This window comes from Plecotus auritus (assembly GCF_963455305.1).
Source record: "Plecotus auritus genome assembly, chromosome: 5".
Classification (NCBI taxonomy): Eukaryota; Metazoa; Chordata; class Mammalia; order Chiroptera; family Vespertilionidae; genus Plecotus; species Plecotus auritus.
This window is the reverse complement of record NC_137776.1, coordinates 128,511,120-128,537,381: the sequence shown is the minus strand read 5'-3', so window position 1 is coordinate 128,537,381 and position 26,262 is coordinate 128,511,120. Positions and strand designations below refer to the sequence as shown.

Below are 26,262 nucleotides of genomic sequence, written 5' to 3'. Positions count from 1 at the left end.
TTTCTATCTCTCCCTCTCCCTTCCTCTTACTCTAAAATCAATGAAAACATATTTTTAAAAAAACACTAATAACTTTGGTGTAAACATTTTACATTTTCCTCAAATTCTAGTTAGTGGAAAAGATAAAATTACATTGGCCTTTTAATCCTTTATAGGAAAATAAATGCCCTAAGGGAGAAATGAAAGCCTCTGACCTACTTATCAAAAAATGTAGTAGATTAGGTTAAGCCTTTATTCTGCACCTTCAGTGGGATATTAGGGCCAACTCCTACTGGCCTGTGTGACCTGTTTGTTAAATTTTCAGTTTTATGAACTAATTTTTAGTCACAGTCACTCTACGCCTGAAAATGTGTATTTATATAAACCTACAAATGAATAAGTTATATGAAAAGTAAGGTAATAAGTACTCAAAACACATTACTTGGAAATTATTTACTGCATTTTACTATTAGTTACTTTCTGAGGTTATTTAAAACATGTATTGTTTCTGTTGGGTGAAATACTATCTAATGCTGCACTACTGAGAATCTCTTACCAACCCTATGCTTAGTGATATCACATTGGTAGATTGAAACTGACTGTGGTAGGAGTATTGACAGCATGGAAACTGGAAGTCACTATAAATCAGAACTTGACCTTTATTTTGTGGTCATAAAACAGGGATGGGGAAAATGCGAATACTGCAGATTAAACTGAAAAGGGGGCCGAGTCTTTAGCTATTACATTATCAACAGCCCACGCAGACAGGGAACTATTCTTCACATATTCAAAACCCATTACCCAATTTAGCAAAGTTGCTCACACCACTGACCAACCAGCAAGGTGCAGACATAACTAGTGCTGAGGCACATAACTAATGCTGCACCTGAAACAGGTTTCGGTTTAGCACATATAATTTGTACTGGCGTGAAAATAGTTTAACAGTAGATCACGTATGAAATTTAATGACAGAATTACTGAGAAAAGAGTTTGTGGATTAGGAGCAGTTCTATTTGTTGAATTGTGGTTGAACTGCAACCACAGGTTCAGTTTAGCAAAAATGAACAAAAGCATTCTCTGAGACTCAATTAGTTACATGAAATTCACAATAAAAGGCACTATATATTTTAGTGTTATTTGTCAAGTGTATGCTACACATCTTTTATGCCAGTACAATTTCATGTGTGTGTGTGTGTGTGTGTGTGTGTGTGGTTTTCCAGGGAACCAGTTGTTAAGCATCTACCAGCTCACCATCCTGCATCCTCCCTTCCCTCCCACTGTAAGCACAGCTACTTCGTTTACAGAGAAGCACTTTACATATCCTAGTCCTCCATGTAAAAATACCATTTTAAGTTCTAAATTAGAATAATGCACATGGTACACATGTGGGGAGTCTGTGTTTCTGTTATACCATTCCAAAGAATTTCAACCCAGGTGATTACACTCTGCATCTAGGTATTGAAAGCACTCAGGAAACCAATTTCACTACATTAGGATATGGAAAAGGAATTGACTTCACAGGCACCTAAGTATCCGTTGGACCTAAAACATGAGGGAACAAGACTGCAAACTCCTATCCAACCAGCAGAAACTGTACAGATCTCAGGAGCAGGCCTGGTGGCTGGAATTTATGTTTAAGACTCAGGGGGTGGTGGGGAGTCACATGTGCCCCTTTCACATAAACCAGATGCAGCTTTCGAATTTATCAAAACAACATCCATCAGTCAACTGTGCTGCTGATAGTATTTTTTATGTATGTAATTTAGTCTTTGGGGAAATAACTCTTCTATAAGGTCTTGGGAAAAGAGTGAACTGTTTTAGTTATTGTTCAGTTCCCCAAATAAACAACATAAATGGAGGGAGACAAAAGCTGACTGATATAAAAATGGAATCTTCTCTTGCCATATTAGAAACAAATTTTATTGTCAGTTTTTAACTGACTGAGAAAGCGGAGGAAAACTCTGGTGGAACTGCACGGACTTGTGGATGGCTTCTCCCCTGAAGCGTTCATTCCGAAGCAAAGGCTGTGGGTGGGAATGCACACTGTCTTCTAGACTGCACAGACAACAACATCCTTGTGGATCTTCTGCGAAAAGAGTTAGAGGAGTGCTTTACAAATAAACTGTTAATAAACTGCTGGAAATGTTAACGGTGGGCATGCAGAAAATCTCCTGTGATCATCAAATTGAGGATGTGGTGAATTTGGAGAGGAAGCAAATTTGGACACAAGAAGGTTATGCAAAGTGAACATGCAGATAAACTGGGATAAGCTGCTGGAAAAACAATATTCCAAGCATATTTGAAACAGCTCTTTCATTTAGTACATACAGATGCTTTTGATTATTTTTGTATATTTAGAAATAAATCTGGCTAGAAAAGAGAGGTTCCGCCAACTACAAATCTGAAAACAATGTTGATTGGTTTCTTCCGATTTGAAACTAGGATTAGAGCATCATGTTAAAAAGCAAATCTAATCTGGCTTCCTTTCCGCTTGTTCATTATTATGGACTTGCTTGAAAAGTAGTCTTTCTCCCTTCTAATTCATATGACAGCCTGCTGGACGTTTGGGTTTTAGGTCATGGATACTGTGGCTTTTACAGTAGGAATGCATAACTACGAGATGGCTTGCTTTTATCTGATTAATCTATTCTCATAAATAAAAGGGGAGAAACAGTGAAAGAGAGCCTGGAGAGAGATATGAGAACATGGTGCTAACCAAGCCTGTAGTCTGACAAGATAGAGTAATGTCCTTATCTGGAAGACACAATTCTGCAGTTCAAGTGCATACTGCAGTCAAGATACAGACATGTTAAAGAGGATATGCATGTTTATCTTGGAGCAGAACACAATACGATTTTTATTTCAACCCAAATGGTAAGAGCTAAAATTTCTATCACTGCATTCACATAGAGCTCAAACTTCTGGCTTTAGCCATGGGTTTTTACCAGCTAAGCCTTTTACTGGAGCTCCTGAGCGGCAAAAGCGGTGTAACTTGTCTTCTCTATAACTTGCAGAATTTTCTCAGAGCAGAAACAGTTTAGTGAGCAAATGGCCACAGGAATGGCAAAGAATCAGAGACAATGTCAGGGTGGAGGGAGATACTGAGATGATCTATCCCACAGAATCTTCTTATCAAATAACATCTCAATACCAAAAGCAGACACAAGTGACAGCTGAGTCCCCCAGCTGAATTAAATCTTCTTTACTGGGCAGAAATCAGTCTTTGTTCAAAGACTGTTTTACCACATCCACTGAGTCGCGTGGCTCACTGCAGCTCAGACGACACCCAGGATGTGGTTTTCAGGCCTATGTGCCAGGCCACTTTGCCCAAAGGTCATGTAGGTCAACAGAGGCAGGGGCAGGTTCCTCATTTACCACCACAAAAGAAGTTGACCAGTTTTGTCATCTCCCTCTTTAATTGAAAATTTGACCGCATTCTCTCTTTCTGGGATCCCATTGAGCCAATTCGTAACCTTTGTATTCTTTCAGTATTAAAATGAGAGTCTGAAAGAAAACATAGATCTGGAAAAGTTTATTATTAAGAATATTTGCTCTTTCAAGATCCTTCATTTCAAGTTCTACCACAGACCCAACTCACCTCCTGCTTAAAAAGGACGTGAAATGTCAACATTCATCCCGTCTAAAGTGCAGCAACTAAGGGCCAGGGTGGGAGAGAGGGAGCAGGGAGAGAGGAATGCACATCCACTCTGCTGGAACAATTCGTGCAAACTTTTTTTTTTTGGTAAATGTCCTATGTGTGTGTTTGCTCCCTTTGTTTAACTCATTTCAGCAAGTGTTTGCAGAACACCTGTGCCGTGCTCGTATCAATTATTACCTCCGAACAAACACAGTAATGTTTGGCGTGTGATTCACACCTTGAAGTCCACTTCCTTTCGGAGATACTAGCTCGCAATCTGCACGTTGAAGATAGGAATAACCTTGCGCCGGTTTCCCAGTGTCCCAGGCCTATGAATGAAGAGGCGTGGGATTGCACGCTGGAAACGTTTCAATACTGAAATGCTCTTTCCAGAAGCTGCCTCTGACCGTGACATGATTTAAATTAAAAAAGTGTATTTTCTTCTAGAAACAAACATGTCACTGGCCCACAGCAGAACCCAAGGGAGGGGGGCTCCTGACAGATGGTCCAATCTGACGAAATCATTCAGCCCTTGAATGAACACTAATCGAGCACCTACTAGGTGCCAAGCACTCTTGTATGTCTTGAACACAGAGCAGTGAAGAGGACACATCAAGTCCTGTGCACTCTGTGGCACTTGCATGCCAATGGGGAGACAGAAAATAAGTAGACAAATAAGAAGCAGGACGATTTCAACTAGTGATAAATGTTATGAAGGGAGCAGAAAAACCAGAAATGTGGTATGGGGGTTGTTTATCAGACTCAGATCATAAGGAGGGCCTCCCACCTCTCGCCATTCTCAGAGTAAGGTTACCGGACCTTATAAGACGTCAAGTGAAAGAACTGCATGGTCTCCTGCCAACATAGCCAGCCTCTCTCTCTCTCTCTCTCTCTCTCTCTCTCTCTCTCTCGTCTACTCTCTTCTTAATCGATGGTAAGACTTCATAAGGACTGACATGAATAATAGTGAGAAAAGGTGGGGCAGCTACTGGAGACTGAAGTGACACTGTGATTTAGTTCTGTGGTGGATTGCTCATACTTCCAAGGTTCATCAGCAGTAGCACAGCCACACCTTAGTTCTAGGAGAAAGCAGTGAGTGTGAAGCAAGCCGCCTGCAGCTCCAGGAAATGGATGGGCAGCGTGTGAACCGGCTGGCCCAGTGCTCCCACAGTGGGAAGCTGTTTACTCTCTCACCAAGGACAGAGAGTGAGACACAGTCGATCTGTAATCATTATCAGCCAGATCAACGCGTTCTAACTGACCCGCTTTCGTCAGTTTTTTCCCCCAACTGTGGTTCAATGGCCTGTGAATGTTTGCTTTCAGAAGAAAAGAATTTTTTTATTTAAATAAATCATGTCACGGTCAAAGGAAGCTTTTGTTACTTCATAGTCTACTCCCCTCTTATTCATATTGTGCAATGAATTTTTTTAAAAAATTGTATTTGATGCAGCCACTGTGTGACTCAGGCAAAAATTGCTGAAATATTATCCTAAGTGTGTTTTAACCCTTGAGTGACACAGTTTTCTGGAAATGTGAATTATTATGTTTTGAGGTCCCCAAATTACGACTATTTGTAAAAGAAAAAAAAAATCAATCATTGCTTACGACACACCTAAAGAGATGGAAGAAATAGAAGACATGGCTTCTTTCTTAAAGGCACTTTAAATTTAGTCAAAGAAACAGCTCAAAGACACAGTAATGTAAGACCATACAAAATTAAGCTAATCTGTGATATAAACTAATAGGACTGCAGAGGAGGCTAGAGTAGCAAGTTGGGTTGAGGGAAGAAGTGGGACTTGAAGTATGGAGTGGATTTAGGGCAGGAAGAGAGTAAAAGTATTTCAAGTGAGAGGAATAGCAGGGACACACCCAGAGCTGAGCCTGGGCTGGGAGACTTGCATGGGACAGGGTGGGCATGTGAACAGATGCAGCTGTGCTCATTTGGGGAGCTCTCGGGAAATGGTCTCCTTTATATTGCACCAGCAATGGACACAGCGTGTTTTATCAGCTACGGGTGCCTGACTGGAGACATTTGCAAGATTTTAGCTCATCCTGATTTTCTAGGCTCCTCAGTGGACTTAGGCAAATTGTTGCTGATTTGTAAATATTTGTCGTATTACAGTATCTTGATGGCTCATGGGGGTGAATGGGTGAACTGGAACATAAAAACTTCCAGAAAGTCTCCTTCTTGAACAGGTCACTGCAAGGTCATTGAGATGACACCACAAATAGAAAAGCTAATATATGATGATATAATGATTCCTTAATTTCTACACATTTCTCCTCTTAGACCTACTAAGTTTACATCCTTCTGTTTGTGAACACTGCAGTGAAATGATTTTCACTGGTTACCTTCCAAAGAATTTGTTCTCAGTGCTTTCTTGGAAAAGATAAGGAAATCACCCAATCCCTTTATTGAATATCCTATCAAAAAGAAGGATTTTTAAATTGTACTTTGTGCTTTTTATATTTATACATATATATTTTATCCTGTAATCTTAGATCTTTGAAGTCCCTGGTAGAAATTCCATCTCCCCTAATGTTTGTTCACCACATTCACTAAATGCAAAGTTTGCCTTCAGTTATGGATTAATTCATAACCAGGAAATATTTTTTACAAAAATGAATGCCTATATTTGAAGACAATAGGCTCCTTTCTCCCTTATGGCTTGAGTCACTGTGACTGAGTGCCTTTGATAATTCTAGAAACCTATCAATTTGAATTAGCCATGGGTGTTAAAGAGAATTAGCAAAGCCCAGACTCTTGGGTTAAAAGATTCCAACTGGGGGAAAAAAAAAAAAAAAAAGAATCCATTTCAAACCATAAAGAATGTGACTAGGACCCCTGGTGGCCAAATGTGTCCCTGCCTCCCAGTCCAGGCACCACAGTCTTTATAGGAGCCACATCTCTCCAACTCCAAGAACAAAGGAAATGATGCCAGTTCCTGCAGCCTCCCTTTTCCCACCTTCCCCAGAACCACCACACACCAGATGTTAGCAAATGTTCCGTTGAAGTGTAAGACCCACAAAGAAATTATGTTTTGTGGCTTTAAAGACAGATTTCTCCAAGGTAGCTTAGAACTATCAGAATATACACCTAGAAGGCACTTAGGGGAGTTTTAGAACCGTCTCAGAATTCCATACCCCAATTTTGATTGGGGCTGCCCCTGATATATTTGAAGCAAATAAATCTACAGAAACTATCTGTCCACTGCATCTTGCAAAGAGTATCAGCCTAGTATAATGGTACCCTTTTGGATTCAAGAAATATTAGAGCAATTTGGTTCCTCTTAGAAACAAGGCATTATTGATTACTATATATGTTCATAAATTATAAAGAGAACAGACCTCTTCTGTACTCTCAAATCTTTTCTGTTTCTTCATCTGTAAAATGGGGATAAAAATAATATACCTGTGGTATAGAATTACTATAACGAGTGTTGAGCTTCTATAATGATCCCTGGCATGTTATCACTCAAAAAAATAGAAGCTGTAACAATGATTATGATAATTCCTAATTTCTACACATTTCTCCTCTCCCCACCTCTTAGCATCCACACACAAGTTCTCAAGTAAACTTGGATAAACTATTAATCTGGCCAAAGAGAGCATACGTTTTTTAGCTGAGAACCTGATATTCAGTATGAAATTTCCAGGCATCTTGGTCAGGGTCAGGGATGCAGTGGGAGTTTTATTGTCTCTTTTGGAGCCTGATGCGTCTGGCAGGAAGTGAGTTCCTTGATTAGGATTCCTGCCATTGGTCAGCAGTTTTCAAAAACATCCTAAGATCAAGTGCATTTAGTCTATGAATTTAAAATTATGGGCTGAAGAAGATATAATCCAAATGAATGTTGGGTCTTTCAAGAACGTAGGCTAACTGGAAGGTCTTTCCTCTCTCCCCCTTCTCTGTAGGTTAATCTCAGAGCCACGGACGCCAGGCTCATGCGCCAGCTGCTTGTTATCAATGAGAGCATTGAGTCCATCAAGTGGATGATTGAAGAGAAAGCCACCATCACCAGCCGAGGCAGCAGTCTCAGCGGCAGCCTGTGCAGCTTGCTGGAGAGTCAGAGCACCTCCCTACACGGCAGCTACAATAGCCTACATGACGGCAGCGATGGGCTGGATGGCATCTCTGTGGGGAGCTATCTGGACACTTTGGCAGATGATGTACCAGGCCATCAGACCCCGTCAGACTTGGACCAATTCAGTGATGGCTCCGTGATAGAGGACTCCCAAGCACTGCACAAACATCCCAAATTGGATTCTGAATACTATTGCTTTGGCTAATGACCCAGGTTTTTTGCATGGGATTAGTGTGCAATTAACTTGTATTTATCTCTCTTCTCTGCTGCTATATTTTTGGTGTGATTTTTTTTTTTTACATGATAGCCTTTAAAAAAAAGAAGCATATTTTGAAACTGCTTGATGATATTTCTGTTGCTCCTAATATTTCTAATCTGGATTCATCTATTTTTCTCTCTTACATCTCTATTTTTATTTATTGCAATGATTTTTTTTCTCTCCCTTCTTTAACAGTGGCACAAATAAAGAAGGGGGAAAGAATAAGCAATAATTATGTTTTTGCTTTTGTTTTCAGAGCAAGGGGTCAGGGATTACATCAAAAACTTTGCTACATTTTGCAATAAACCAAAGTCTGATGACAGCTAATTTTGTTGCTTGCATTCCTAAATGATTCAAAGTGTCATTGTCTAGAAGATACTGAGGTTTATTACTGTTTATAGGGACCAAATGCTTGGGACCAAGTTAGGTATTATTTCCAGTCCACAACTTCCTAGCATAAAAATCAACAAAACTGTTAGTCACGCATTTTTATGGCAATCATTTGGAAGACTCAACTATATGAAATCTATTCAGTTCAACTTGGTATTCATAGTGTAGATCAGCACTTTCTCATCAGTGATTCTTTTATTTATTTTTTTATTTTTATTTTTTTAATCTTCACCCAAAGATATTTTTCCATTGATTTCTAGAGAGAGCGGAAGAGAGAGGGAAAGACAGAGAGAAACATCAATGTGAGAGAACCACATCGATTGGTTCCCTCCTGCATGAGCTCCCACCAGGGCCCAGGCCAGGGAGGAGCCTGCAACAGAGGTACTTGCCCTTGACTGGAATCAACCTGTGACCCTGTGGTCCTCAGGCTGATGCTCCATCTACTGAGCCAAACTGGCTAGGGTTTATCATCAGTGATGCTAACTGAAAACAGTAGACTATGTTGTATGGTAATACTTGATTCTCCCAAATTTCAGATAATTGAGATCAGATACGATGGTGATTAGAGGTTAAGCCTCAGTGGTGAGGAATGTCTGGCCCGCAGGCCATATAAGGTCCACGAAATCATTTGATCTGGCCCTGCTAAGGCATTAGGGGTCAGTTAATTACATGTTTAATCAAATATAACAGCTAATTTTTAAGTTGATAACTTTGTATGTTGAATAATGTTATAAATACCCAAATGGCCTTTGGCTGAAAAAAGGTTCCCCACCCCTGGGTTAAGGGGTCCTAAATTTAATTGTATTTTGAGATTTTGTTAACACTCACTTATATGCATTTTGCAATTGCAATTGGATATATAAAAACTTAGATAATACATATGGATGGATGGATAGATATAGTACATGCAAAGCAGAATCTCTATTCACTTATATGGTATCATTTCATCCTGTGGTGGATAAATAATCTCTTAATTTTGATGTGATATTATTATTCCTCCACATTTCCTTTACCTTAATGATTACTAGTGAGTTAATCTATTGAGATGTCAAACTGTATTTTGTAATGATACATGTTTCTGCACAAAATATTTTACAATATGAATCAAAAAGTATTCCTATTTAAACTAAAAAATGTCCATATTCAAGACATGGTCTCCCTAAAATGTCCTTTGTTACTATGTACCTATAACACACTTGTCAAATGTATTGTTTGTTTCCAGGACATATATTATTCAATTTACGATTAAAATCTATAGGGTCTATATTCTACACTGGTCCTTTTTCATAAACTTCTTGATATAATGTTCATCACAACAATTTCATAATGTGGGGACTGTCTGCCTTCTATGTTTGAGAAACTAAGACATACAGAAGGTAGGTAAATGGGTCAAATCACCCAGTAAGTGTCAGAACTGGGATTTGAATTTGGGTATATCTTATTCCTAACAATAACACTCAGTAGACTCTTTTGTACCTATTGAAGTTAAATAATAAAGCACAAATGAGAAAGCAAATATAAGCTGATGACAAAAAGAAAAAAGTAACCAACCATTTCCCTTTCAATCAGTGGAACCTGCATTTTCCAATACTGAGCTTCCCAACCCTTTGTTGAAATCACATGTCCAGAGTCAGGTTTGTGCCTATAGGCGAATCAGGGAGTTGACCATATGCCAACTGTTCCTCATATATTTCACCCTTTCTGTTTTCTTTTTCATTCCCTTAATGAAAGCTGGTTGGTTGGCTATTTTTTTTTTTTTTTGGATTTAATCTAAAGTTAAATCAAGCAATTTTTAGCACACATGACCTAGTTGAGAAAACATTCTTAGAAATATGACTGATAAATTTCAAACAGAGGGTAATGAAATGCGTAATCCTGTGTCTGCACCATTGCAAGGAGAATGTCCCCAATAAGAGCGAGGTGGGCAGAGAGCAAGACTACATGAAGCATCAAGAGCAAATTCTAACCCCCTCAAAACCCAGCATTTGGCTAGATCAAGCCAGAAACACGGAAGATTATTTGCATCCTTGGATCACAGTTTCAGATGATAAATTCAATCTGGCAAATTTCTTTTACACCCTCCTTTTTTTCAATCAGCTTCCTCTGCTTTTGTCTATCCCATACCTTCTGTAAGTCCCCCTTCTGTAGAAAGGAAATGAAAAAGCATAGAAGTATACTATGAGAGAAGTATGTGGAATAGTTTTCATTTATACGTTATAAAGAACCTGTAATAAACTCTGGCAGAGTATGTAAGGATAATTTTTTTGGCTCTATTAGTTTCAATATTTCATGTGCTTTACAGTTATGCCTACTTTTTTCAAAAGATACCAAATATGGACTTAGTGATTTTGGCATATGGAGTCACATATTAGCCAACAATGTTTTGATAGTTGAGTTTACTAAGAAGAGGGGAATATGAATTTATACAACACTAATTAATTACTAACATATTCATTGGTCTCAAGAGAACAAATGCATTTTCCACTAAGGAATCCCCATAACTAATGCCTGACCTGCAGCATTTGATGTTCGCTCTCTGTCAGCACCATAAGGAAATGGGGTAGAAATGTTAAAGCAAAAACTTCCAAACTATTCTGCATGGACTGAGTTGTGTTCTCCCAGGAAAACAGAATTTTCCTCCGTTACATTAATCTCTCCGTTTTTATAGACTCGTTTGTCTTATGATAGGGAGATAATTGAAGGTAAGGAATTTAGACAGCTTAAAGCTAGTACATTTTGAGAGTTTTGTAAAGAAATGAACTCTAGATGACTAATGCAGAAGTCTTGACTAAACTTCAAAGAAACTCCAATATTTATAGTACCAGTCAGCCCCAAATTCCATAGCATAGTTTTAAGTATTTGTCAAAGTTTAGAAATGCAGTGAGGAGTCTTTGCTGTTTGGTGGATTATAAAGGCCCTTGGAGTCCCATGAATAACTTCAATCAGGCATCTGTATCCCCAACTCATCAGAACACAAGCACGTGCATGATGCCAAACTAAGTGGTTATTTTGAGTACTCATCTTACTGGCATCTCAGCAGCAGCGAACACATTTGATCACTTTTATTATTTATTGCTTTTAAAGAGAGAGTAGAAGGGGGAAGGAAAGAGAGAGAGGGGGAGGGTATTGATTTGCTGTTCCACTTATTTATGCATTCATTGGTTGATTCTTTATGTGCTCTGATCAAGAATCAAACCTGCAACTTTAGCAAATCAGGATGATGCTCTAGCCCAGTGGTCGGCAAACTGCGGCTCACGAGCCACATGCAGCTCTTTGGCCCCTTGAGTGTGGCTCTTCCACAAAATACCACGGCCTGGGCGAGTCTATTTTGAAGAAGTGGCATTAGAAGAAGTTTAAGAAATTTGGCTCTCAAAAGAAATTTCAATCGTTGTACTGTTGATATTTGGCTCTGTTGACTAATGAGTTTGCCAACCATTGCTCTAGCCAAATGAGCTACAGAGCCAGGACTGATCACACCTTTCTTTCTTTTTTATTTATTTTTTATTTATTTTTATTGATTTCAGAGAGGAAGGGAGAGGGAGAGAGAGAGAAACATCAATGATGAGAGAGAATCATTGACCAGCTGCTTCCTGCACACCCCCTACTGGGGATGGAGCCTGCAACCCTGGCATGTGCCTTCACCTGGAACTGAACAGTGACCTCCTGGTTCATAGGTCAACACAACCACTAAGCCATGAGGGCCACGCTTGCCCCTTTCTTAAAAGACTGTCTTCCTTTGGCCTCACTCTCTTGGATCCCCTCATTCCCCACTGCCTGCTTGTGAGCATACCCTGGGGCTCATTTCTTCTCAGATTTCTGACCTTCAGATAAGAGAGTACCTCTGTTCAATGCTGGCGCCTCTTCTCTTCCCTGGGACTTCATCCAGCTCCACAGTTTTAAATGTCACCTAGGTGCTAAGATTCCCAAAAGTGTACCTCTAGCCCCAGTCTCTCCCTTGAACTCAAGTCCCCATGTCCATCTGCCCACACAGCATCTCTGCTTAATGTCTGATAAGCAACTCAATGTAAACATATCCAAAACTGAACATTTGTTATGGTCTGTAGTCTTTCCCAGTTCAAAACATGATGCCTCCGCTCACAAATGCTCAGCCCAAATCCTTGCAGTCATTTTTAACTGCCTCTCTCAAACCACAATCAATCCTTCATGCAAATCACATGAGTTCTACTTTAGAAAAAAATTCAGAGCCTTGGCTGGTGTTGCTCAGTGGTTAAGAGTGTTGGCCCTTGCACTGAAGGATCTCAGGTTCGAGTCCCAATCAGGGGCTTCAAAATGAGTTGCAGGTTGCATCCTGGCTCTGGTCGGGACACGAGCAGGAGGCAACCAATCAATATGTCTCTCTCAAAGCAATCTCTCTCTCTCCCTCTCCCTCTCCCTCTCCCTCTCCCTCTCCCTCTCCCTCTCCCTCTCCCTCTCCCTCTCCCTCTCCCTCTCCCTCTCCCTTTCTTTATCCCTCCCTTTTCCCCTCCCACCCTCCTGCCCACCCCTTTCCCTTCCACTCTCTTTGGAAAGCAATGGAAATATCATCAGGTGAGAATTTAAAAAAAAATTAGAATGAGCTACAAATTCATATTACCACTGATACCACTCTATGCCAAGTCAGCATCATCTCTCCCGGACCACTGCAATAGCCCTGTCTTGTCTCCTTGCTTCCACCTTTACCTTCCTACAGGTAGCAGTAAACATAGCAACCAGAATAACCTTTTAAAATACAAGTCAGATTTTTGCCAGCCTCTGTTCCAACTATGTAATGTACTTCCATCTCCCTCTCAGTGTAATCCAACTCTTTCCCACAGATTACAAAATACTATGCAACCTGTCACCTTTCTACCTGTCTGACCTCTTCTTAGTCCATTCTTTCGCCTCTCATTGTGAACCTCATTGGCATCCTTTCTATATCTTAAAAATCTCAAAACCCCTGCATGTTCCTACCTCAGAATCTGTTCATTTACCATTTCCTCTTAATGAAATTTCTTCTCCCAAATATTTATAAGTCTCGATTCCTCTGTTCTGTTTGGTCTCCAGTCAAATGGCACCTTGTTTGAAAGGACTTCTCACATAGCACACCCAGCAAATTCTACACTTACCCTGGATGATGGTTCTTCATGTCACCCATCACCTAATACTATTGTGTGCATATACTCTCTGCTTCCCCACACTAGAATGTGGTAAGGTGTGTGAGGATGAGAAGTGTGTTTTGTTCACCGCTGTATCTCTTAGAAGAGTGTCTGTCATGTAGCAAATGCCAAATACATGTTATTTTTACTAAAACAATTATTTAACATTTACTGGGTGCCTTCTAGGTACCAGGCAATAACTATACCAGGTCCTGGTGATGCAGAAAGAAGGGAGGTATAAACTTCGCTTTTAAAGACTTCATTTGTATAGTATGTTTCTTTGGTAGCAAAGATAATGCTCCACCTGCACCTCCCCAAAGATGCCCAGGTCCTAATTCCTGGAATCTGTGACTACATGGCAAAAGGAACTTTGCAGACACGACTAAGTTAAGGGTCTTGAGATGGGAAGATGACGCTGGGTTATCCAAGAGGGTCCAATATAATTGCAAGGATCCTTACAAGAAAGAGGCAGTGGTGTAAGGGAGAGAGGTGTGTCCATGTCATACTTTTGGCTGTGAGAGAAGAGCCACGAGTCAAGAAATGCAAGAAGCTTCCAGTAGCTGAGAAAGGAAAGACACAGACATTCCCTAGAGCCCTGTTGACACCTGATTTTAGCTGAGTGAGACCCACTTTGGACTTCTGAAGTCTAAAATGGGTCTGACTCAGCTAAAATCAAGTATCTACAGGGTTGTTTTCAGCCACTCAGTTTGTAGTGATTTGTTAATGTGGCAAACTCATACAGATGTTGGGAACTAGAAGTGGGATACTGCTTTAACAAATAACTAAACATGTGGACATGGCTTTGGAATTAAGTAAGGAGCAAATACAGAATGAATTTTGAGGAGCATGATAGAAAAAGCCAAGATTGCTTTGAACAGACTATTGCTAGAAATATGGACTTGAATGCCTCTGCTAATCAAGAGCCAGGAGGATGCGAGAAGCACAGAAGAGAAAATCTACGCTGTTTTAGACACACTTGAATCATCATAAGCTGATGATTGGTAGGAAGGATAGTAAAAGCACTGCTGCTAAGGGCTCAGAAGCAAATGAAAAACACATTATTGGAAACTGGAAGAAAGAGAAGTCGTGTTACGTAGTAGCAAAGAGTTTAGCAGAACTGTGTCCCTCAGTTCTACGAAAGGCCTAACTTGTAACTAATGAACTTGGATATTTTTCTGAGGAGATTCCCAAGCAAAGTAGTTAAAGATGTGGCTTGGTTTCTCCCGGCTTCTTCCAGTAAAATGCAAGAGGAAAGATGTAAGGATAAGGGAAGAACTTAATCAAAAAGGAAGCAGGACTTGATGAAGTGGAATAGTCTTGGCTGTCCAGATTGCCAAAGACACTGAAATCAGGAGCATCACTTTCAAGAAAAAGTGTTCTGGATACAAAGCCAAGGGTGTGGCTGGACGACCTTTGTCTAATGTCTCCGAAGACTCAGAAGGTCTGAGTATTCAGTCACAGAAATGTCCCTTTAAGGAGAATAGGCACATGATCCATGGATCCCCTCAACCTTGTCAGCAGAACACAAAATTAAAGATATGATTATCTAAGAAAGACCCATGGAGGAGCTTCTTTTCTAATGGGGTGGACTCCTATGACATACCAAGGGAACTCACAAGGGACTTGAAATTTTTATACTAGCAGAAACGTTGCCGGCTTGGACTAGAAAGGAGAGATCAAATGAAAAAAGGCTATAGAACCCACCCAAACCCCCCAGTTAGGAGCCAGGCTGGTAAAACTAATCAGCATCAAATACATGCTACTCCTGATGAAAACTGGAGGATGACTAGAGGTTGGATTCTCAACTTCAGAGGGAAAAGTCAGAAATCAAGAGGTCAGAGCTGAAAACCACAGAGGATTATTCCCAGGCTTTCAAAACGAATATTGATGCCTCAGCTACATTTTAAAGTTGCTTGGGAATGTTGGTGCATTTTTCCCTTCCTTTTCTCCCTTTTTGAATAGGGTTCTCTATAACTGGCATCCCACACCTGTCCTACCATTGTATTTTGGGAGCAAATAACTTGTTTCTTGAGTTTCATAGTTTTGCACACGGGGAGGAATTCCCCCTCAGAAGGGATTAAACCCATACTTGATTTAGATGAAGAAGTGAAGGCCTTTTGAGATGATGAAATTTAAATGAGGTTTTAAAGTCAATAAAGTTGAGGCTTTATTGAATTGAGACATTTGGAAATTTTGGAATGGGGCGAATGCAATTTGCATGTGAGATGGGCACGCAGTGTGGGGGTACAGAGAGTGAACTATGATATGCAGTGTAATGACATCCCTAAGATGTCTCCATCCTAAACTTTAAAACCTGTGAATGTTCCCTTGTGTTACCTTACAAATACAGTGCCTTACATGTGTCCTTCTCTGCTTTATTCTATGCTTTTTTTACCGCCAAAGAAGAAAATACATACCTGAACAAGAAAGAGTTCTGGGCTAAATTATGAGAGGCTAGATTAAGATTTGGCCAACTGCCCACACTTTTACAAATAATGTTTTAAGAAAACTCCTGTGGGACCAAACTCCCATTCCTCTGACTTCATGAATAAACATGATGGATTATATAAATATTCCTGGGCTCCTCGCAGCAAAAGTGACACCACTTTCAGCCTCTACTCTGGGAGGAAGCCCTGAAAGTCCATCTTCCTGAGAAGCACATGCTTAGGAGGGTGAGTTGGACCATGTTACACAGCAGATCGCTGTGTGCCCTGTAATCTCCCAGCACACTGGTTAAGTGGGAGAGCAGCCATTCTTAAAAACTAGTTATTTTAGACTTAGCTGGTTTGGCTCAGTGGACAGGGTGTCGGCCTGTGGACTGAAGGGTCCTGGGTTCCATTCCAGTCAAGGGCACCTGCTCAGGTTGCAGGCTCACTCCCCAGTGGGAGGCATGCAGGATGCAGCTGATCAATGATTCTCTCTCATCACTATGTTTCTATCTCTTTCTCTCCCTTCCTCTCCGAAATCAATAAAAAATATATTTAATTTAAAAACTAGGTATTTCAATTTCCATAAGATAATTTTCATTTGCTTATTTCTTTAATGATTCATAACTCATTCAGAGTTACTGTATCTTGAAGTGTTTACTATTTGATGGCCATTTGTTTGAAGATCTGTTAAGTTTAAAGTACATTTTCCGTACTGTCAAAAAAGGATATTATAAAAGTACTTACAATTATTAATTTCAATAAAACGCATTTGTAGCTAGTAACACTGCCTCCTTTTCTCTTTATTTTCAATGCTACCTCAACCACAGCCAAAAATAAAAATTGTTATAAAATATTTTTAGTTATTTATGTCAAAAAGACATGTTTCCTGCCCATATGGAGCTTATAATCTAAAGAAAAATAAAGAAAGGCAATTGCAAAATAGTATGATAGATGCTAAATAAGGACCATGGTCCAATGTGCAAAGAGGTATTGTTGAATTAATGCAAAAATCACTAAATTATATCCTTGAAATATATCAAAAGTATACCCCAGGGAGGTTTACTTTACTCACACTTTCATTGTTAAGACAAACACAGTATAATAAAATCATTTCTGCATAAATCTTAGTCACCACCACTAAATTGTGTTTTAATCCTGGGCCATTTTCCAAGAGAACTATTTAAATTAAGGCTAATAAATTGATGGTTTAGAGTTTGTCAACAGATTTCATGCTAACATAGCACTCATTTGTTACTTGTTCCAAGAAGATGAATTTATTAAACAGAATCAGTATAAATACAAAAGTGAGCAAATATACCTATTTCCCTGATTTTTACCAGACATGGAATACCAGAAACTGCATCACATGAAATACTGTTCTGTTGGGAGAATCTGATGACCTCAGGTATGGCAGCATATCCATGCTATCTCTGTACTTGGTAAATCTCTAAATAAATTACTCAAGTTCATTCAAACAGTAATGGTCAGATCTAAGATTTTAACTTAAGTTTCACTGACTCCAAAAGTTCTCACAGCATGCAAATTATAGCACAAAAACATTGTACTAACTCAATGTGTCTTTTCTTAGCTTGAGATGTATCAAAAGAATATTTGTCTGCATACAGTTATATTTATAGCCAATATGTCTTTGGTATGGTCCTGGTATGGTCCAATATCATTTAACTCTGAAAGATTTAAATGTAGTTTTCCAAAGCAGAAGGATGTCTGAAAGATTTAAATGTAGTTTTCCAAAGCAGAAGGATTTCTCAGGGCAAGTATAGAAATGCTATAGAGGTATTATAGAAGGAGAGAAAATAAGTAGACAGAAATGTTTTTTTTCACAAGGTTTTAATTCCTTACACAACAAGATATAGTTTCTATTTGGATTTTATTGACTGGTGCATCAACTTTACACTATTTCTATGTAATCATAGTTATCATTGTTTAAATGTTTAATAGAGCACTCCCATTAAACACACATTCTTTCAGATCTCCTCACCCATCACTCAGGATTAATGTGTAGCATGCTTAACCTAAGGTTTGGTCAAGCCAAGCCAGAGCCAGTGCTGGGATCCTATCTCATCCACCTGTACTTAGAGTGCCGGATTCCAAACACTGCCCAAGGTTGGCATCTTTCAAGTTGTTAGCATCATGCACAGAGCCTGTGTGTCCAACGTGGGTGGAAGAATTGTCAGAGCCTGCATTATTTCATACTTAACTAATGATAGATCATGTACCAGTAGGGAAACGCTGCATTCTTCATGTTTTTAGATTATTCTCCGAGTAATTTACTACAATTATTTTTACATAAGCCAAATCCACCTATAAATCAAATATAGTTTTAGCTATCAACTCTGCATTTTTTCCTTCTCATGCAAAGGAATATATATGAGAACTCATAAAATCTCTTACTCCTTTTTCATAGATGCATTCCAGCTTCTTGCCCCTTTGCCTTCCTCTCAAAGCACTGTCTTTGTATTTTTTATTGAAGATTCTTCGCAAACAGATGAGTGATAACTCTCAATCTGAAAATTCTGTCAGTCATAAAAAGTGGACTGAGGTAACTACTCTGCTGGACCCTCAAAGATCTAATTTTTTTTAAATTCAGAGACTATATGTGTTAGGTGTTGAAGGGCTGCACGAGAACATGTAGAGTAATCCATCACTTCACATAAGAAAAATGAGGAATTTGGGGGAACTTGTACTATATGATAGACAGTTCAGCCAAGTTGCCTTTTTAAATTATGTTTCAGAAAATGATCTGACCCACACTTACCACAATAAACTCCATTTAAAGTATAAATATAAAAAGAAGAAAAAAAGACATTTAAGGACTGATATGGGATGTTCATTAACCTGCAATTAAAGGGTGGTAGAAGTGTGCAAAAGGCACTGGTTTGAGAGTATTTCTGTTCTGCCAGTTCCTAGTTGCATGAACAGAGAAGTGTCTCAGTTTTCTCTGGGCGTAATGAAACCTGCTTCGTGGAATTGTTGAAGGATTAATATTTGGAAATTACATGGAATAGTACCTTCCACATGAAAACACTCAATAAATCATGTTACTGTCATAATAAATAATTAAGTAAAGGAATCCGCTTATATCTGAGGAGGAAGAAATTCAGATGGGCCCATCCTAGGGAATATAATTTAGATTCATATACTATTGTATTACCAATCCAATAATCATTTCCAAACAACTCCTCTATAGAGATTGCAGAAGTTAAACTGTTGCATTTGTAGCCACCCTTGTAGCTAGCCATGGCTACGAGAGAAAATTTTGGCCAATAAGCTGTGTGCAGAAATCTGACAAAGGTTTTTGGAAAACATTTTGCTGACTTTGAGCTGTTTATATAAACCATTCCTGAACTCAGAATATTCTGAGCTTCTGTCACCTTATTTCCTATGGATGTAAAACTCTTGCGAGAAAAGGCACTAACTGTGCAACTTGCATTTCTACGACTGTTAACACAGTGCCAGCCATGAATTACACAAACGAAACACAGTCGTTTGCCTTCTGTCCTCAGAGTCATCATTATACAGCTAATAAATCTGGGGATGTTTTTAAAGCAAAACACGTTTTTTTCCTTCATAGTACATGTTTTACAGTAATAGTTAAGCCTTTAAAGTGATGAGAAGATGCTAAATTCAGATTCTGTTTTCTCAAATTTTAGTTTCTGGACACCAACCAAGGTGCACAGAAAATTCTTTAGACATCCAGACTTTCTAAAACATTGTTAATTTGCTGTTTCAAATTTCACTTGGAGCTATGTTTAAAAAAATGGAAAAAATATTTATATAATGTGTCACTTTCTTATTTTAGGTTCCTTACGTATACAATACCAGGTAAATAATTATTTACGTTGGTAGATTTATTATAGAATGAAAAACAAAGCCAATATAAGTAAGAGAGCAGTTAAAAATGTACCATACCTGACCTACTTTTCCTACTAGGTTTGTCAAATCAATCAGTGAGAAAATGATAGGTGACAAAATGATGGCTGGTGATACCATTTACAGTCACACACACCATTTATCAGAGAGATCATTTTAATTCAATAGAAGTTCACCAAATGATTTACCAAAAATCTATCATGACTCTACCTTCTTCCAAATTTTTACTACCCATAGAGCTTTGAAACATTAAAATTCCTGTGGATTTTCATTGGCATGGTTCCAGGCTTAAATATTTGCCAGCAGTTAGGGTGAAAGACTCATTTAATTGATGACGAGGGGCTCCCACTTGAGTTAATGAGAGGCATAATGAAAATAACCCCACATTCTGAAAGACTGGCAATTCTCTGAAAGTGGCTGAAATCTCTGAACTGCAAGATGACCAACTAATTAGAAATGCTAAAATCTCAAGTCTTTCAAAGAACTTGCAAAGTTAGACAAGTTGAGTCCATTGACTGCTGTTTTGGAAAAATAAAAATAATCACTGTAAAAAAAGTCTTTCTTTTTCCATTTCAGGTTCTTATGTTTGATGAGGAACATATTTGAACCTACGGGCTTTGAAGGCCTTAAGAATTCAATTTCAAGGTTTGACTCAGGAATTGGGAACAGAAATGCAATATATATATATCTATATATATATATATGTAGTTTTCATCACAGGATTGTATCTTAAGAGTTCTACAGGGAAATCTGATAACTAATCGCTGGGGTCACTGTGATTTGTTACCTGGGAATTACTTGGTTTTAAATGAAACAATTCACTTTTAAATAAATATTGTGATCCATTCTTTCTTTTAGTGATGCAAATACTTATACATTCTTGCAGAGGCTTGTGTTTCTAATTATGAAAGTCTACCCTATTTCATATTTTAATAAGATTCATTTTGAAGAAATAACTACAAAACATGTGTTTTTTTAAATGTAAAATGTCCTTTCAGTCATAGTTGTTCTATAGTTTTATACTATTGCACACTCCCTTTAAGAACTTTCTATTGGGGATAAGGATACATATGTAATACATTGATCAATAAATAAAATAAACAAACAAACAAATAAATAAATAAAACTTTCTACTGCAGAATAATTTCCTTACCTTAGCATTCATATGCTTCATCTGCCCAAAATCATCTTTGCAAAGTAAGAGCAGACATCCTTCCCAATGGGAAGAGCAAAAAGATTAGGAATGTCATAAAGATTTAAGAGATAAACCATATAATAAAATTCTTACTAAAGATTTTCTTAATAATAAAGGTCAATAGCAAGCCCATGATAAAAAAGTTGCAAAGCTACAAATCATGCTAAACAACCAAGGTCCAGAGGCCTGGAGATCATCAGAAAAAGACCACACTAGAGACTACATCAGAACACAAAGCTAAAAGTATGCAGCCTTGACAAAGGAAAGAGGTTTGGATTCAAACTGGGAAAGAGGGGAAAGTCATTCACTATCCAAAACAGTAGGCAGTTCTAAAGACCTGCAAAGGCATGGCTCATGAGGGAGTCAAGCCAGGGAAATGAGGCCGGGAACAGATCACACGCACTGCTCTCACCTTGAAGACTGATCTGCCTATCTGATCTCTGAATATGCCTTGAAAATAGAATAGCCATGCCTTTGCTTTGCTTTCTCTATCATCAAGAATGCCATTCCCTCTGCTCTCTACCCATCCAAATCCATTTGTCTTTGAAGATCTATCTTCCCCAGGTAGCAGCCAGCTTTTCCGTTAACCTGTGGTATTCATTGACCATACACATGCTTTGGTACTTAAGAATCTGTTATAACCCTGGCCAGGTGGCTCAGTTGGCTGGAGTGTCATCCCAAACACTAAAAGGTAACAGTTCAATCACTGGTTCGGTGTATACAGGAAGCAACCAATTGATGTTTCTCTCTCATATCGATGATTCTTTCTTTCCTTTTCTTCCTTTCCTTCCTTCCTTCCTTCCTTCCTTCCTTCCTTCCTTCCTTCCTTCCTTCCTTCCTTCCTTCCTTCATTCCTCTCTCTCTCTCTTTCTCTCTCTCTTTGTATCTCTCTCAAATTAATAAACATCCTTGGGCAAAGAGTAAAAATAATAATTTGCTATAATATGATGTGAATATATGTGTATGTGTGTATATGTATGTATAAGCAATTTAAGGGTGAAACATAAATGTTTAGCTCTTCATTGCTTAGAATGTTATGTATTTCATAATATTTATTCTCATTATGTGTTCAAAGGGTATTTCTAGAAGTAGTTTAGCTGAATTTATTGTTAAGCTCTACTAAATACTAGTATAAGTAATTTCACAGCCATTAAAATCAACAGGAAAAATATTAGTATAATCAACATGTTGTCATTATTCAAATTGTCTCTACTATATGGTAAAAAACAAAAAGTGAGGCCAGAATTAAAACATATCAAAGAAAGGAACAAAGGGAAGTTATATAATATTGTGGTTAGAAAATTAAAAGCTACCAAATTAAAAGTTTAAGTTAATAAAGGAGTTAATAAAGTAAATGAGTAGATCAATATTTTTAATATATGTATTATTTTGTTATATGTCAGAGTCATTTCAGAGATGTGCCAGGAGATACCACATACAATAAGAAAAAATATATAAAATATTTAAGAATAATTTTAATGAGAAATGATTCAACTTACCTGAATAAAGAAAAACTATAAAACTTTCCAAAAGTTATAAAACTTGGAAAACTGGAAAACTGTAATTATGTACATTTTTCCTAATCTATGTATGTTTATGGAACTAAATAAGAAGATAATATAGCCTAATATAGAAGAAACAAAACAAAAAGAATCAGACCTAATTTCATCTAACAGGAAACTGGTCAAAAATATGAAAGAACATATTCAACAAATGAAGAATAATAGAAAAAAGTTATCTACCATATAATAAACCTTTTAATTAAGAACTACCATAAATAAAACAATGTGTTGCTGGTACCAAAAAAACCAACAAACACACAAAAACAACAACACAAGATATCCTGGAATGGAACAGATATAATTATAGATTAAGATTTACTATTTATAAAAGGAGCATCTGAAAACAACAGGAAAATTTTGTTATTTAATCAATGACACTGAGATAACATGTTAGGAATTGAAGACAAAAATCTGTTTTAGGTCTACAACTCACACTAAACACTAAAATAAATCTCACATGTATTTTAGTGTTACTTTGAAAATAACTATAGGAGAGTTAGAGAATAAAACATTTAAATTTAAACATATTAGCATTAAAATAAGATATCAAAATAATGAAAAACTTTATACGTGAAAGTTAAAACTGAAATTTAGAATGAGATAAGTAGGTTGAGGGAAATAATTGCACCAAATTGTATAATAAAAAGAATATAATTAGAAAAAAAAAACTCATCAATATCCCAGTAAATACTAAATAACATGAAAATTTCGAAAATGGGAGCTCAATTAATAAAATACATAGGACCCTAGCTGGTTTGGCTCAGTGGATAGAGTATCGGCTTGTGGACTGAAGGGTCCCAGGTCTGATTCCAGTCAAGGGCACATGCCCGGGTTATGGCAGCCGATCAATGGTTCTTTTTTTTTTTTTTTAATATATTTTATTGATATTTTACAGAGAGGAAGGGAGAGGGATAAAGAGCTAGAAACATCGATGAGAGAGAAACATCAATCAGCTGCCTCCTGCACACCTCCCACTGGGGATGTGCCCGCAACCAAGGTACATGCCCTTGACCGGAATCGAACCCGGGACCCTTCAGTCCTCAGGCCGACGCTCTATCCACTGAGCCAAACCGGTTTCGGCACAATCAATGGTTCTTTCTCATCATTGATGTTTCTATCTCTCTTTCCCTCTCCCTTCTTCTCTGAAACCAATAAAAATATATTTAAAATAAAATAAAATACATAAGAAAAGTAACCTTAGTAGTAATTAAATGATGGCCAAAAATAACGGTCCATTTTACTTCTCCAAATTTTCAAAAATATATTGGTACACATAAATTGCTGATAGCCAAGTAAATGTGTATTATTCTTTACAATTTCAAAGAATTTATTATTATTATTATTTTGTTAATTCTTACCTAAGGATATTTTTCCCATTAAATTTTAGAGAGAGAGAAAGGGAGGGATAGAGACAGAAGAAACATTGATGTGACAGAGACACAGTGATTGGTTGCCTCCTACATTTGCCCTGACTAGGGCTGGGGATGGAGTCTGCAACCAAGGTACATGCCCTTGCCCGGAATCCAACACGTGACTCTTAAGTCGGCAGGTTGATGCTCTAACCACTGAAAAAACTGGCTAGAGCAACTTGAAAGTATTTAAATGTAAAAGATTTGAGAGCAAAACTACATAAAATAATTCCAAGGGAGGAGAAAGCCGTTTAGTGCAAAGATGTTTACCATAACATTAGTTAAACTAATGAGGTAGAAATAACCTAAATATCTACCAATAGGGAAATGTTAATTAAACTGTACTACATGCACTGGAACTGATACTACTATTAATTATGATGATGATGATGAAGTTTACACAGTAAAATAGAAACATTTGTATGAAATATAAAATTATAATGATTCTTACTGTTTGTTAAGAATGACTACAACTTTGTCAAGAAATATGTGCATGTGTGAAATTTATTATATGTATTATTGTGGTGCTTTTCCCATTTGTATTATGAAATACTGTAACACTGCAGTTACATTTTTAAATTAAAGGTAACTGAAAAGGCTTGCCAAATTACTCTATCACTAGGTTGTACCAATTAATCAGTCCCTTAAAGAGTCCATTTTCCAGCACATTTACCAACTCTGGTTGTTACATCACATTTTAACTTTTTGGTTTAGTTTAAAAATTATTTTTCCTTGTTATTTTTTCATTCTATTTTCTTAATATTTAGTGAGGTTGAACATCTGTTCATCCTAATTGGCCATTCACTTTTCTTCTTTGATTATACTGTTTATCTTTTCCCACTCTATTGATATTTTCCTTATGGTTAAGTAGATTGTTTTCTATACTAAAGGTAAAAAAAAGTTAAAAAATACATGTATTATATTTTTAAAGGCTATTTTAAGTGTGAAGACTTAGATTTTATGGCACATGTTGATACCTTGATCATTGGTTCACGAATAGAAATGTATCTCTATTGTTCTATAGTTTATAAAGCATTTTCATATACATCATTTGATTTTATTTTTACAGATTAGATTTCATGAATTAAATTTTAGGTTGTTTTGAGAAATGTCAAATTTAACTTATTGTAAGTGTGAGGTTCCTATATTATAGTGAGAAGTTCTTTAGACTCATAGTCAATGGTTCTAAGTTTCATTCTGAAGATTGCTCTTGCGAGCTATATGATCATCAGCAAAACAATTTTCTCATGCACTAAGTTGAAAATAATCTTTGAATGCTGTGTGAGGAGTAAATCAGCATTATTTAACTGTCAAATCCCCGACAAGTGCTAGGGAACATACTTCCTACTTTATTTATGACATGGTTCTGCAGTACTCCACAGAAAGCAGCACTAGAGGGACACTCTTTTATTTACTTATTTATTTTTATTGATTTTAGAGAGAGAAAGAGAAACACCAATTTGTTGTTCCATTTACTTATGCATTCATTGGTTGGCTCTGCAATGTGCCCTGACCAGGAATCAAACCCCCAACTTTGGTACACCAGGACGATGCTCTAACCAACTGAGTTACCTGGCGAGGGTGGGAAGCTCTTGTATAAGTTATTTTTTTATTTATTGCTTGGTGGTTGTGATATCTATTTATGAATCACTTGAAATACTTTGGAATGAAATCTATACCAATAAAAGGGTAACTTTTAACTTAGTACCAAAGACATTATAGAGATTCAATAAATATGCATTTTCTTATTGATACCAGAAAAATATCCCACTAACTAGTCATTTTCCATAAAGCCTTTTAATGTTTCAAAACACATTTATAATTTGATTTTGTATAATTTGGTTTTGTAGTAATGCTTGTTACTTCTCAGACTGGCACAGTTACCTTTCTGATGTGTACATCATTCTCGTGTAGCTGGTGCTTGGTTTCATAATTAAACACTGAGTATAATGGCTCTCACTGAAATTGCATTCAACTGTGAGTGTCTATATACAACAGTTCAGGCAGCTTTTTTTCTTGTAACTTACCAAGTTACCTGCCATTTTAGTTTCTAGTGTAGGCTTGAATTTAATCTGAATTGAATTATCACAAAAGAACTGAAAACTCTATAGAATAGAATTCCTTGAATTTGTGGAGAAAATATGTTCACATACAGATAGAAGAAAATGGAGGAAGCTGATCTATGTGTGGTTATGTGAATTAAAATGTCACACTATCTGGGATTTCTGACAAACCACAGAATTTTCAACTAATCTATTTTAGATCTATACTTACATGTTTGGAAGAATAGTGAG

The 26,262-nt window shown here is 37.5% G+C and overlaps 1 protein-coding gene across 1 annotated transcript in view; it reads left to right on the top strand.

Moving 5' to 3' along the window:
* Positions 1 to 9,877, top strand: part of LURAP1L (leucine rich adaptor protein 1 like) — a 52,355-nt gene extending 42,478 nt beyond the window's left edge. Inside the window, exon 2 of the mRNA XM_080668083.1 lies at positions 7,529 to 9,877. Coding sequence (XP_080524209.1) covers positions 7,529 to 7,903 — 375 coding nt within the window. The 3' untranslated portion in view covers positions 7,904 to 9,877. The remainder of the gene's footprint in view (positions 1 to 7,528) is intronic.
* Positions 9,878 to 26,262: the final 16,385 nt, after the last annotated feature.